Source organism: Pteronotus mesoamericanus, unplaced genomic scaffold, assembly GCF_021234165.1.
Source record: "Pteronotus mesoamericanus isolate MK-2021 breed Mesoamerican mustached bat unplaced genomic scaffold, CSHL_Meso_final scaffold_167, whole genome shotgun sequence".
Taxonomy (NCBI): Eukaryota; Metazoa; Chordata; class Mammalia; order Chiroptera; family Mormoopidae; genus Pteronotus; species Pteronotus mesoamericanus.
This window is the reverse complement of record NW_026555308.1, coordinates 39,533,512-39,546,575: the sequence shown is the minus strand read 5'-3', so window position 1 is coordinate 39,546,575 and position 13,064 is coordinate 39,533,512. Positions and strand designations below refer to the sequence as shown.

Genomic DNA, 13,064 nt, shown 5'->3' with positions numbered 1-13,064 from the left:
TGCCAAAGGAGGCAGTGCCAGCAGCAGCAGCACCACCACAGAATCTATTCCAGCAGAAGACTTCACTCAAAGGTGAGTCAGGTCAGCGTGGACACAGGCCACTAATACAAGCATTGATAGGGGGACGAGCAAGAGATGGCTGGTTAGCTGGTGGTGGGTGGGAGGGGCTGGCCACCCAGGCACGCTCAAGGAGCGATGAGTTGCGCCAACAGCCAGGTCCCTTTCTCAGCATCCTGCTGGGCCACCCGGCACTCCCGGAGCGAGCGTCCCACTGCGCGTGGTCCTTTCCCGGCGCCCTGCTCCCGCAGGAGGGCGCGTGGGATGATGCTCCGGTCCTTGTGCTTCCTCGAGCTCCTGCATCCGGAGCCGCCCTAGCCGGCACCGCCGCAGCCACTGCCGGAGAGGGAGAAAGGAAGGAAGGGAGGGGGGCTGGAAAGGCTTGGTGGAGGGCGGAGGGGAGGTGGGGAGGTACGGAGAGAGGGGGCAGGGAATATCTCCCCTTCGCAGTCCCTCCGCCTTTCCTCTCTTTGCGGGCGGCGACTGGGGCTCACCCTCCACACCCTCTCCCAGTTCCTCGCCCCCTTCTCCGCCCGCCCACCCACCCTCCCTCCCGAGCGTGCGGAAAGGAAGCCGCAGCCCCAGCAGCCGAGGGCGCGCGGTGAGGCGGCGGCGGTGGGCGTGTGCGTGTGGGTGAAGGACACCACCTCTCGCTCCTGCGTTCTCAGGCGACGGCCAGAGCGGCGGGGCTTCTCGCTCCGGCAGCAGCGGCGACCGCGGCGGCGGCTTCCGGAGTCCCGCCGCGAAGATGCTCAAAGTCACGGTGCCCTCGTGCTCGGCCTCGTCCTGCTCTTCGGTCACCGCCAGTGTGGCCCCGGGGGCCGGGAGCCTCGTCCCGGATTACTGGATCGACGGCTCCAACAGGGACGCTCTGAGCGATTTCTTCGAGGTGGAGTCGGAGCTGGGACGGTAAGGCAGGGGCGGCGGGCTGGGCGCGCGTGGGGCGCCCGGACCTGGTGGCGCCCGGCGCCCTGCGCGCGGGCTCAGGCTTCTGGGGAAGCCCGCGGCGCGCACTGGGGTTGTCGCTTTCGCAGTGACAGCTCCCGGGGATGCGGCAGCCGGCCTCCCTGCCCTTCCATTTCCCCGTGTCTAGTGTCCAGCAGAGAAGTAAGCACCATTACAGCGGGAGTCAGGTCTTCCCCTGAGCGCTCAGGCCGGTGCAGCTGCGAGCAGCAGCCCTACTCTCTCCCACACTCCCTCCTCCTCGCCGGCTGCCACTTCCCTTGGGTGACAGCTCCCACTGCACGTGGGCCCTGCTTTCCCAATTGGTGTTTTTGCTCAAAATTATAGCTTACCAGAGGGTCCTGTTTGTCTAGTTATTTTGGGGGTGGCGGCGTAGGGTTCCCCTCCAAATCATGACAGAATTATTAAATTAGATTTTTCCTCCTTCCTCTCAGCAAGCTCTGCAAAGCAAGTGGCACTAGAAATTAAACTCAAATACTAGCTTTCCTGCAAAGTCTGCGCCGAGTGAAGGGGGGGGCGGGGAATGAATCATTTAAAAGAGTTGATGGGAGAATAATGCACTAGCGTGGCTTTAAAGAAAAAGCAGCACTTGGGGGCCAGGCAGTGGTAATTAGAAGAGTTCTGCTGCTCTTCTCTCATGTACTGGAGTGATTTATTTAAATATGTATGCAAAAGCCACCTCCCTGGGGTTGCAGGAATGTCCATCATTCCTCCTCTGAAGATCCAAACAGGTAGGAGTTCTGCCATGTGAATGATGCCATATGTTCTCATATTTCTATCCAATGGAAATTATTTTCCCCCCTTCCTTTCTTTTCTCCCTTTTCCATAGCAAAGTCGACTTCTTTATACACTCAGTTTAGATCCAGGCCCTTTATGGTAGGGAATCTGAAGATGTAATTTCAACTGTTGACAAGTTGAAGCTTCCATACTTAATGTTTCTTTGCAATTTCATTTTTCATTCTCCTTTTTGCTGTAAAGAGTTTAGCTAAGAGCTCATTTCTTTTTTATGCCATCAGAGACCACAGTGCAGGATTCTGGATGTTGGTACTTAGTGGGAAGGTGTAAAGGTCACCCTCGTCCCCCAATTTGTCACTACTATTAATGACTCATGGACTACAGAGGTGTATAAGAAATGCAGAACTGGATGAAAATTTAGTAGTTCATTGATGTTTAAAAATGTTTCCAATAGTTGAGCATTGAACAATGTATGCATAAATGTCCTGATTTGATCAATTTTTTCAATGTTCAAGATTTGCTATTGTATGCATTCACTAGCAAGTTGAAAGTGCAATGTCTGCTTCCTAGGCTGGAAACCTACTATAACTGTATAATGAGCTACCAGTGGAGCAAACTCCTGATTAAAGACATAATCTACTTAAAATTGTTTACTTGGTGTTTTAGAAACTGCCACCTAGTAGAGGAAGTGCCTGGTGGTGCTACCGGGACTGTCCCACCACCAAATCTAACTGCTTTCTTGGTAGTGTTTACCCCAAATGTCTCTAATTGACTCAGGCTTATCATCAGCGTGTTAACCTTCATGAATAAGCTTCGCCATCAGGAAACTCAAAAGATTTACTTAATTTGAGGAATGGGAAAATGATTGGAAAAAAAAACCCTGACAGTTGTACACTTAGATGGTAGAATTCATAGGGAAAACTAAGGAATTTGAAGTTATATTTTTAAAAAGCTTGGTGTTATATTTTGCAATACATTTTGGAGGACAGAGTACATAAATTATATATTTCTAAGACTTTCGCTCTGCTATCTAGTTGTTTGAATACCTTGAAAAATCACATTAAAATATTTTTAGGAAAACTAAAAATTCTTAATTTTGCTGGTTTTGGCAGTCATGTGTACTGCGTAGGCTTACTAAGATTCTAAAAAACCAGAGAATGCAACACAATTATAATCCTAGGCATTGACCAAGTGACGAAAGTCCTCTTCCTACACCAGCGGTAAAGTTGAAACAGCTGTTTTTAAGTCTTTACTCTCTTTACTCTGTCTTGGGCCAAATCTGCCTGACTCTAAGGCTGAAACGTTTATTTCATTAGTAACACAGTCATCATTAAGATGCTAAGAGCACAATGCCCCAGATGTCATGTGGTGTGAGTGTGGTTAGTTCCAGGGTATAGTCAATCCCCACTAGATTAAGTGACTTCTTCTATTATAATTATCTGGTTGTAAGCTAGTGGCTCCTGAATTCAAGTCTGGACATGAAACCATTAGGGCAACACGCCCTGAGGATGTGTTTGGAAATTCGAGGGGCTAAGTTCCCAAGCCTCTAACTACTTGAAGCCCCTGGATGGTGATGGTCCCAATGATCTACATGGAGCCATTTAGACCAGGACAGATGTGATAGCTTTCCCTCATCCCCCAGGGTGGGGTCTGAGGAGTGAGGGGCCTGGGGCGGGGGGTGAAGAGGATTGTTTCAGAGTATCAGGCCAACTGGTTAAATTATTCAAAACTGATATTTAAAAATACTGCTTCATTTTAGAGTTTGTCAAAAAGTTCACAAAAATTATGATACATCAACAAATTCATTTCTACTTAAAAATATGAGCTGGCCATGATCCTATTCAGGGCTCCATATCCTAGAGAGCCGTTGGTCCTTTGCCCAGTGATTTAAGAAATTGGCATTTTCATAGCTTTGCCAAGGGAGAAGGGAGCCTCATCTGGTGCAGACTCTGTCCAGAGGTTTGGCACAAGGAGGGCAGAGTTGGGCGAGCCCTGCTCTGTGATGGGTATTTGGCCCTCTGCCTCCAAACCTGTGTCTTGTTTTCAGTTCTTTTGCACTTTTTGTTCCTGTCTGTTTTGCAGAATTGAAAAAAATGTTTGTAATAAAACTAGATGTTTTCATATACACAAACACACATGCAAATTCAAGGAAACCAAATAAAAGATAATTAGGGTGACAGAGGAAGTGTTAAGTTATTATGGAGTCAATTTTTAAAAAAATTTCCATCCCACTTAACTATAGTTTCTTTAAGTGAGTAACTTTAGACCCCTACCTCCCCCACAATCTGATCTGCAATTAAGAAAAATACATTTTTGGCAATCCCAATGAAGCATATCATATAGGACCTCTTGCTTTATATATTATTGCTTAGGAACCAGATAGATTTAGATAGTGAGAAATAGGTATGTATCAAATGGAAACAAATTTCATAAAATGATGCTTATTATTACCAGCAATGGACTCTAATATTTCCTATTTTATGCTGCATGGTTTTATTCAGTTTCATTTAAAAAACAAACAAACAGTCAAATCCATGTGATCTCACATCCCCCGAATGGGTTGTGACTCAATTTGAAAAGTGCTGTTTTAGGCCTTCAGTCAGTGTAAACCACATTAAGACATGAGGCTGAGTCCTTTGGAAAAATGTCCTGCAGACCAGTTAGTAGCATCGCGTGGTCTCCATTTCCACAGTTTCTGTAGAGGAAAGTTCTCTTACCTTTGCCTTCCAGTTATTACTGGGTTTTTCCTTTCAAACATTTTCAAAAAACTCTGGTGTGTCCACAGTGTCTGCGGGGTACACTGTGCTCTGGAGTGGCTGAGGGGCAGGGGGCTGGGCCAGGACACTTTCACTGCATAGCGGGGAATTCGGGAGCCTGAGCAGTGTTGTGTCCACATGGTAACACAGAACTCTGGCCTCCGGTAATGGCCAGCAAATGCCTCCTGTAAAGAAAAATGAAAAGTGTGCATTTTCCAACAGAAGGGCTCCAATCAGTGTTCCTGGCTGCGGAGGAATCCGAGCCTCTCTTTTCCCTTTCCTTTTTCCCTTAGCTGGGACTCCACGTGCCCGTGGTTGTCCCCCCGCCCCCGCCCCCGCCCCCGCCCCCGCCCCCACATTGTCTTTTAGGGCCTCACAGCCTATCCCGGGTACGTACTGCTGGCTACCGATCTCCTGCCACCCACACTGCACTTAGTATCTACGCACTTTGGAGCATGGTGTGTTTTTCTTTTTGTCTAATTTTTAATTTGAATTAAAAATACAAATGTCTGGTCCTGCTCTTCTTCACTGTGCATCCAGTTCTTAGGCTGTTGACTCAGGAGCAAGGCGGGATTGCAAGTGGGAGACTAGAAACTGGGGCTGCACTGGCTTTTTGCAAGAACACTGACCGGAAGCTCCCGGAAGGCAGTCTGTGGCGTTGGTTCCCTCCCCATTGTTCAGCACAGCACCATATTCATCAGGTGTTCAACAAATGATTGAGAGAGTGGATGAATGAGAACCAAATGGACCAGGCACAGTAGGCATTCTCCCTTTCTCTCCTTTGCAATGTGGTCTCTGTTGGCCCTGATGAGATGAACTCAGTCCTAGGGACCCCAGGAAAGGGAAATCCTGTGACCTGTTTTTTTCGCCCCTAAAACTTGTGGGGCCATGACCCTAATCTCATTCAGCAGTTAGTTTCCTTTCTTCACAGCAGGGGAATTGGTAACTGCCACCTCTGTAGCTTGCAGGTGTTGAAAATAATGCCGCCTTTCTGTTGGCAAAGTGCTTTGTGTCTCTGAAATGAAAGGGATTCAGTTTCACCTTTACTATCATTTTACCACAGGCGTGTCAGAATTAGGAGTTAAATCAACTTGAACTTAAAGGCATGAAAGGCCTCTCACCTGTACCAACAACTCAAGTTAATACATGTTACTTGCTGCTAAATTTGGAAATACATTCATTGTAAAGAACCTCAGCATCAAGTGAAGACTGTGATAAAATTATTACTTGAGGAGCACACTGTGTTTTCATATTTAAATACTGTTGCAAAGGTAAAAATAACTACTAATTTAAGAAAAAAAAGACAGGTGCCATCTGCTTCTAAACAGTTCTAAAGAACTTTACTTGGGGAAAAAAAAAAAGAGAAAGAGAAAGAAAGCACTAACCACACAATAGCTTCAAAGAACTTTCTTGTAAACAGTTTACCCTCAGACATAGATGTGGGGATTATTTGCTTGCAGTAAGACATTTGAGAATAAAATATTGAGTGATAGTCAAGTAAACTGTTTCAACTACTAGTTGTTTTTTTCATGTTAATGATTTTATTCTTTTTTGTGGTGGGGAGGGAACTAGCTTAAAAAGTAGTTCTCTTTAGATCTCCTTAGACTCCCTTTTGGGAAAGCTAACATATCTAATAAAAAATTGAATTTTTAATATTTCAAGGTCAGGTTTATTATGTAAAATATATTTAATTGGGTCGAACCATATAATTCAGCCTGAACAATAATTTTATATGAAATCAATACCAGCTAGAATCACAGTTTTGCTCAAAATATATTAATCTTTAATTATTTTATCCCTATTTGAGAGTGCAGGATCATCTGAAAATTTCATAACTACAATGGGTTAATTAAGAAGTTAGATTTAAATATTGGTAGTATAGTATTAGCTCATAAAGGACACGGACTCTTCAATACAGCCCGTTTTTTAAAAAAATTCTGATCCTAATGGAGAGCAGTGGTTGTGTGTCAAAACAGTGAGAGCCCGGGAGTGCTGGGGATGGTTTCCTCTGTAGTCTTATCAGTTACAAAGATCAAATAAGGACCAGAGCAGAGCTGACCAATGGGCTAAGAGTAGTTTGTGTTGTGCTTTCTCTTTTCTCTTAGAGCAGGGTTTCTCCAGCTTGGCACCACAAACATTTGGGGCCAGATACTACTTTTTTGTAGGGCTGTCCTGTGCCCTGTAGGATGCTTAGCAGTGTCCCCAGCCCCCGCCCACGAGATCCAGCAGCAGCCCTCCTCCCCCACTCCCACGTCGTGACAACCAAAAATGTCTCTAGACATTGTCAGATGTCTCCCACTCCTCCCCGCCTTCCTGTTGAGAACCACTGTCTCAGAAGTGTTTACATGATTTCCTTTTGGTTATGTAGATGGTTAACAACAGAGAGATTAATGGATTAAAATTATTTGACTTTATTGAGTATCTGTTATAACCATGTTTGTCCCATTTCTATGTAATACCATTAAGATTTCTGTTATATGTGCATACCACCTGTTCTATAATTTATTTAATATATTTGTTTAAATTACCTCATTTTTGTTAACCTAAATTTACTTACCAAGAGTACTTATTTTTATTAAATTGAAAACTAGTATTCATGCCACAAATATTTATAAAAGCAAATTGTAAAAATTAATTGCAATAAAAACAAAGCTTTTTTTTTTGTTGTTAAATTGTAGCTAGAAATATCTGCAAAAGGCTCCAAGCCTGAGGATTGTTCTGTCTTTGTTAAAAAGGGAGATTATCAAAGATTAGCAGGGTTAAAACCACAGTAGCACAAATTGAGGTTTTCTTCCTGATATAATCAGAACCACTGAAAAGAGGGTGATCTTCTTATTTTTTTCATTCCTTGTTCTTTAATTCCATGCCATTGTACCACCTAAAAGCCCTGTTACAGACCTGACCTTTTGAATAACTATGAACTAGGCAATATATGTTGGTAGTGTGTGTGTGTGCGGTGGGGCACAGAGCTAGAATATGAATAAATATGTTGTGTGCAAAACCATTTGGCCTCCAAATGTGTAGTTTATCTGTCAATGATCATTTTAATATTAGATACATAAATAAATAAATATTAATATGAGACAGATAGTAGAACCACTTCATGACATCATGATAGTTCCAGTTGGGAAGATTGAAGTGTCTTTTTGGAAAGGGTGGACCTTGAAATTTAGCAGAACTTTAACAGGTAGAGCTTCGATGAAGGGTACATTCTGAGTGTACCAGGTGTATCAGGTGAAAAGTACATTCTGAGAAAAGGCAAAAACTGGCAGAAAAATGCAGGTTACACATTTTATTTTGCAAAGTTTACAAAACATGAACATTATCATGTCAGATAAGGTTGGGAGAATAAGTTGATGTCAGACCAAAGATAACATGTAGAAAAAAAAGATTGTATCTATATCAACTAAAGGCAAAAGAATGAACCATTAGGGGAAGAAAGGTGGCTACAGGAAGCAGCTGCATCTTGGGCTAAAGTTGTGGGACTCAGAACTTGCCAGTTACCCATAAACCAGAGGGGTGGGAAAGGGAGCACTCACTGTGTTTGTTGAAGGAAAGAAGGGAGGGAGGGAGGAAAGAAGAAAAGAAAAGAAAGAAAAGAAAAGAAAAAAGAAAAGAAAAGGAAAAGAAAGCCCTCCCACAGAAAGGGGAAGCGTGGGAGTGAGGGAACTGATGTCAGTTACCTACTGCTGGTAAAGAGCTAGTGACGTGACAGACAGCTAACATTTCAGACTCTGTGGGCCACATGTTGTCTGTGATGGTCCAGTGCAAACAGCCATGGATGACACAGAAACAAATGCACATGGTTGTGTTCCAGTGAAACTTCATGACAATGAAGTTTGAATTTCACATAATTTTTATATCACAAAGTAATACATATTTTTCTTTTTTTCTATTGATTCTTCTTTTAATTTTTGAAAAACGCATTCAACACTGTAAAAACTACCCTTAGTTTGCAGACTACACAAAACCACGTAGCCCTTAGCCAAACCCTGACCTAGGTCAATGGAGCTAAAATTCTATTCCTCTTCAATTATGTGAGAATTTCAGGTTAAAATGATATCAAGACTTCATTTATTCAAGGAACTGTCTTGCATCTCCCTTATACTTTGAAATGTCAACCTGATACTAGTTTTTAAGGTGGGCACAACCTTTAAATGTCTGCTTACTCATCCTTTTTCTATATCTATTGAAACTGTAACAGTTACAGCTCTTACCTATGTAGCATGTTAGCTAGATCTATTCATTGACATGTTTTTGAAAATGAAGATTTATAAGAAGTGTGTTTAAGTTAAATTTACATACCATGATCAGCATTCATATCCAAAGACTATTTACTGAAGAGTAATTTATTTTGCATATAATAATTAAATAGGTTTCAAGTTGATCATTTTTCTATTATATTTGAAGTGACAGTTAATTACAAAATAATATGCTAAATAAACTATTGATAAAAGATTTGTCTCTATTGGTGTTTAATTTTTCTGTTACTATTATTACTACACATTGAGCAATTTTTCTATATGCCGTGCATACATTTTAGATAGACTAGTTAGCCTTTAAATTGGGACTCTCTTTAAATAAGCAGTCTCTTGAGAAAAAAATACCATAATTCTTTTCTGTTTGGAATATACTTTAGTGCTAAACTGCTCATTTACATTTTGACTAAAGCAGAGGTTTCTGAAATGGGATGTCCACATACAGTGTGTATATAATAGAGTGGGATGCTACAGGAAAGTATTAGAGAACCTTTTTTTCCTAACTTTTGCTTTTAATTATTGTTTTTGGATATTTAAAAAAAGCACACCACATATTGATTCAGTAGTGCATGTATAGCATTTATAGGTACGTAAGTATATAACAGGAGGAGCGTGTGCTCAAAACATCTTGTTGGATAATTATTACATGAAAGAATGGTATTTATAAATAGATGCTGAATAAGCTTCTTTACTTATATTTAATACCATTCTACTTTATGAAAGTGATTTAAATGCAGATATATAGATCAAAATGCAAACGAAAAAGAAATCACATTGCAAGGTGTGTCTTTGTGCAGAAAGGGGAAGTGGGTACATATGTGCACTTGTTATGCATTTTAAGACTACCCGATGAAAGGTTTTGATAAGAACTTACTGCCATTGTAACCGAAAAAGTCACAAAACAAAACAAAAAAAGAGATAAGGAATACAGCTTGCTCGTCAAACAGAGAGTCAAGTAAATTTTATTTTTCTCTGTTGTTGAACCCAAATTTCATATTATTTTGCAAGAACCTCAATTTTAATATATCTAATTTATTCATGGTAAGTTTTTCCAACTGCTGTCTTTGCCAGGTGACTGCGCTTGCCTGCAGTGTCTGGAGAGCCGTGCTCCGAGAGTGGTGGGCATTAGTGCCAGGGTGCTGAGTTTATCCCTGTTAACTAAGGCTTTGTCATTACTTAATTGCTCCTTAAGTCATGTTTCAGGGTGATTGGTTGAAAAATTAATCTGGTGCAAAAATATTTCTTATAAAATTTTTAAAAAAGGCTAGACTTGAATAACCCTCTAATTGGAATGGTCTGCTAAAAAAGGTAATGGACGTGATGTGATATTAGCTGTTCTCTCTCTCAGTTTGTGGTAGCAGTCCTTGTTGAAAGTGCACTTTCATTTATGTCATCATTATAGACAGGACTTGATGAATATTACAAACTGGAAGATGAGTTGGGGATAGCAGATCTGTAATCGTGTTCACACATTTACTGTTACCTCCAATGCACTATTTGAATGATTTCTTCCTATTGTCAGTCCTTATGGACTGTTTAATAGGGACCTTTGCTTGTCTTGTACCCTTTATTACACTTTTTATCTTGGCCTGACTTACTTGTACTGTCTTGAAGAGACAGGTAGTGAGAGACTGCTTTACTTTAGGAAGTATGAACTGTCCATTTGGGACTCTTAACAGATGTACAATGTCATTCTTTAGTTGTGACAACTTTTCAGTCCAAGTAGGTATATTGCTGTCTATTCATTCAAGTGTGTATCTATCTATATATATGTATTTTAAATATAAGTGTATCTCAAATATATATATTTATATGTATGTACTTATATATACATATATATGCATATATATGCATGTATTGAAAGTTTCCCATTTGGACAAGACTATTATTAAGTGTGACTAAATTCAAAATATATAATTCAATAAGTCAGCCTGGCCTAGAGTATCCAGTCATTGTAGGCCTCTGATAATTTCTTGTGTAAATGGAAACATTTTTAGTGGCTTCCATAGGACACTGGGTCCTTCCTCTATTTTCTCCCTCAACATGAAGATTTAAGCTAATAAAAATGTTTAATGAGGTAAACTCTTGAAAAGCTCTCCTGAGTGTAACCTGTAACTAGAAGCAAACTAAAAACATAAGAAACAGAAATTTTCATGTGTGTGTATGACATGTTAATGAAATAGAAACCTGAGGAAATTATCAGGATAATCCATAGCAAACCAATACAGTTTTTTTATGTCTTAAGATCCTGAGGAAATGGAACATCAGGACTGAGCTGAGGCCCTGAGGAGCAGTGGAGGTTCTAGCCTAGACCAGGAGGGGGCAGCAGAGCACCAATGCTGGCTTGAGCTGCCTGGTAGTGGAGGGTAGTGATCCTCAGGTAGCACCAGCCCAAGGGGAGAGGTGGGCAAGGCTGCCAGCAACTCAGAATGGCTTCAAGGCTGGGACAGCAAGCAGGCCATTCTGGACAGTTGAGTTGGTGGGTGTAAAGGAAGACTAATGAATTAGCAAGGCAGGGGCTAAGACAGGAACTGCGTGAGATGGTAGAGGACGCTGGCAGGAAAACAGGCAAGATAAAAGTGCTACCTGATGACTGTATCCCTTTGGGCATAACATTGAACTTCACTCAGACTCATTTGTATGTAAAATGAAGATCATGGTAGTATATCCTCCCTACGGTTCTACGACCACTAGAGCCAGCACGTAAGCTTAATATTCCCCAGACAGGGTACAAAATGGGAGGTAGGGGCTAACGATTTCAAATCGGGTTTCTGTAGGGGGAATACTAAATCCAGTTTACATGGCCCTTTTAGCAGTCTGTCCCCGACCTGTCTGCCAAGCCCATTGCCCACGACTTCTAATTGCAAGCATGTGGTATTCACTAGAAGCTTGGTGTAGTGGTTTTACTGTCTTGCGTGTACTGAAAATTAGTTCAATAATATAACAAGGTGGCCAGTCATCATAAGCACCATTTTTTCAGAGGAGGAGCTTGAGGGTCAGAATGGTCAAGCAGCTTGTCAAGCTCACACTGAAGGAACGGGGAGTGGAGCTGGGGTTCAGGTCCTGGTCTGTCAGGCTCCAGTGCTTGTTATCTTTCCACGGTACCTGCCTTGGCCCCAGGGACCCCCATGGATCTTCATATCTCTATGGTGTTGTGCATGAAGTTCTTTTGGCCTGAAATGCCCTGTCCTCATTCTTACAGGGTAGTCATCTTACACTGCAGGCAGAAGGTTTCTCCCACCTCCCTGCTCTCATATCATTTCATGTATTTATTGTCTTACAGGTCAATGCTTTGTGGTCTTCACCACCAGGGCACCTGCTCCTGGGGCAGAGGATCCCCACGTCTTACCCGTCTTTTATCTTACTCCAGAGTCTGTTCTTCAACCTACTGTCTACCCCCCATGAGTGCCTAACAAAATTTTTTGTAATAGTGCGAGAATGAATAAATATTAGGTGAACAGCTGCAGGACAATAAGAAGGACTCGGATCTCTCTTTCTTCAAGGTATTTTCCCTTCCAGCCCTCTGCTAAACCAGCACACACTGTGAAATTACTCCTCCCATGCCCGCGGCCCTCTGAAATGTAAGCTGTTAGGGGCCCAGCCTCTGCCCCTTGGCTCACCGCTGTGTCCCCAGCAACTAGAGCAATGCCTGGTATGCAGCGAGCACAGTACACATTTGTTGTGTATGTGAGCCACTTGCACCTGTGGGACCTCTGCAGTTGAAAGGCCTTTGGAGCCCAAGGGGCCCTTGCATATCTGCTGTCTCTTAAGAGGCCCCCGTCTCTGAATGATTGGAAACAGTATGATCTTCTGTGGTTAAATTACTTACCTCTGAGGTCTCTTTTGGCCTCAAGCATCTGTGCATCTGTGTTTTCTACCAGCTGAACTTGCTGGATGGTTACCTTAGCCCTTTACTGTGTGTTCGGGGGACAGAGCAGCTTTTGGAGTTAAGTGGGGGCTCTAAGCTCCATTGACTTTGTAAGTGTATGGAAAGATCCTTGAATCATTTTTATTCTTCTCATAAAAAATAACTTTTATTCTTATACTGTGCTTCTTAAATGCCTCACCTCTTTTAGAAACTTGGACTCACTGTTATATTTGCTCAGTTTTACTTCTTTTAGTGGACCATACAAATGCTGGCATATCTAGGACAGGTTTTAGCAAGAAGGGTTGCTTCCTAGCTCTCCGCAGTCTTCTAGTTTTGTTTTTGGAAAGGATCATTCTTTTTAAAAAGCTTGACTTGTGACCTGTTTGTGACTCTGTCCTGCTACAGAGCCCTGTAACATACGCCCCG

General features: G+C 42.3%; 1 protein-coding gene across 2 annotated transcripts in view; it reads left to right on the top strand.

Annotated features, from left to right (window-relative positions):
* The first annotated feature begins 684 nt into the window (after positions 1-684).
* CAMK4 (calcium/calmodulin dependent protein kinase IV) overlaps positions 685-13,064 on the top strand; it is a 210,993-nt gene continuing 198,613 nt past the window's right edge. The window contains exon 1 of one of the 2 annotated variants that reach the window (XM_054589977.1): positions 685-966. In XM_054589977.1, the coding sequence (XP_054445952.1) occupies positions 806-966 (161 nt within the window). In that variant the 5' untranslated portion in view covers positions 685-805. The remainder of the gene's footprint in view (positions 967-13,064) is intronic. The other variant, XM_054589979.1, reaches the window with a different exon arrangement.